The following is a 1616-nucleotide window of genomic DNA, read 5'->3' on the forward strand; positions in this document are numbered from 1 at the left end:
TTACTGCAAGTCTGTGGAGAATGCTGAGAAGAAGGCGCAGGTGTTGAACTCAAGTGTTCCTGTGAATTATTTGTCGTCGGGAAGTGGAGTCAAGCCACCGCCACCAACGTCAAGAAGCTGTGAGGATTCAATCAAGCCATCAAAGTCAAGAGGCTGTGAAGATTCAATCAAGCCATCAACGTCAAGAGGCTGTGAGGAGTCAAGGGTGTCTCCTCCAAGGTCTCCTCAAGGTTACGGAAGACAATTCAGGTCACAATTTGATGGAAAGTGTGAGACGTGTGGGTGGTTTCATGGTGGTAATGTCCTGTGTCCAGCGAGAAATAGACAGTGTAATGCGTGTGGAGAGAGAGGGCATTTTTCCAAAGTATGTGATAAAGTGTTGTTGAATAGAGAAGTGGATGCGATGGATAATCATGAAAGTAGTGATGATGAGTATTATGTTTTGAATGTTGATACTGTGAATATCAATAAGGTCAGTGGAGGGAGTGATGAAAAATCTTGGACTAAAAAGGTACTTGTCAATAATTACCCCATTGAATTTAAACTTGACACGGGGAGTGAGACTAATATACTGCCGTCAAAATATTTGCATTTTCTGAGGCCTAGGCCTGTATTAAAAAAATCGAGTGTCAAGTTAGAGGCATATGGGGGCCATCATATATTTCCCAAGGGTTCAATTAGTGTCTTACTTGAGACTAAGGACAGGATAGTCCAGGCAGATTTCCTTGTTGTTGATCTTAATAGTTCAGTGCCAATTTTAGGATTGAATAGTTGTGTTGATCTGGATCTGATCAAAAAGGTAAATGTATTACTGACAGATAATGACGATGTGTTCACCACTAATGGTAGCTGTTCAGATCAGAGCTCACTGGAAGAAGGAACTCTGCCTAAGGTGAGTAGCGTGAGTCAAGAAATGCCAGATATTCCATTCTACAAGGTTGGTATAGAAATAGTTCATTGGGCAGGAACAGATTATCTGGTCTTGATCGACTACTATTCGAGATGGATTGAGATTAGGAAGATGTTGACCACTAGGAGCACTGAGGTAATTAGTTGTCTGAAGAGAATTTTTTGTGTCCATGGTATTCCTGCAGAAGTGATCTGTGATAGGTATTTCTTTCTGAGTTATGAAATACGTAAGTTTGCTAATGAATGGAATTTCAATATCACTGCGGTAAGTTCTTATTCCCAGGATCGAGTTTTGGTGGGAAAGGCTGTGAAAATTGTGAAAGATATGCTCCAGAAATGTACTTCTGAAGGTAAGGACATAAATTTGTACTTGCTCAATTACAGGAACTCTCCTGTGGCAGATTTACCGTGGTCTCCTTCCCAGTTATTGTTCTCGAGAAACCTCAGAACTAAGTTACCAGTACCTCCTAATCATCTACTACCTAGTGTAGTGAGACCTTTACAAGTGAGTAATAAGATGTCTAGGAATCATAATACTAGTGGGTAAAATAAAACAAATTTCGATCAAGGGACATAGAGAAGGAATAAGTGTGAGAGTTATCCCGTGAAGTGTGAGAGTTATACCGTGAATAATGTGTTGTGAAGTTTATGTATGACAGTTATACTGATGTTGGAAGTAACCTGGAACCTCCAAGTCATCTTGATGA

At 40.3% G+C, this 1616-nt stretch overlaps 1 protein-coding gene across 1 annotated transcript; it reads left to right on the forward strand.

Moving 5' to 3' along the window:
• Window positions 1–6: 6 nt before the first annotated feature.
• LOC113472384 lies at window positions 7–1525 on the forward strand. Its single transcript, XM_026832114.1, has 2 exons — window positions 7–116; window positions 189–1525. Exon 2 carries the CDS (start codon window positions 404–406, stop codon window positions 1454–1456), a length of 1053 nt encoding a protein of 350 aa, XP_026687915.1. The 5' UTR covers window positions 7–116; window positions 189–403; the 3' UTR covers window positions 1457–1525.
• Window positions 1526–1616: the final 91 nt, after the last annotated feature.

The sequence above is a fragment of the Diaphorina citri genome, unplaced genomic scaffold (genome assembly GCF_000475195.1).
Source record: "Diaphorina citri unplaced genomic scaffold, Diaci psyllid genome assembly version 1.1 scaffold5236, whole genome shotgun sequence".
Lineage (NCBI taxonomy): Eukaryota > Metazoa > Arthropoda > Insecta > Hemiptera > Psyllidae > Diaphorina > Diaphorina citri.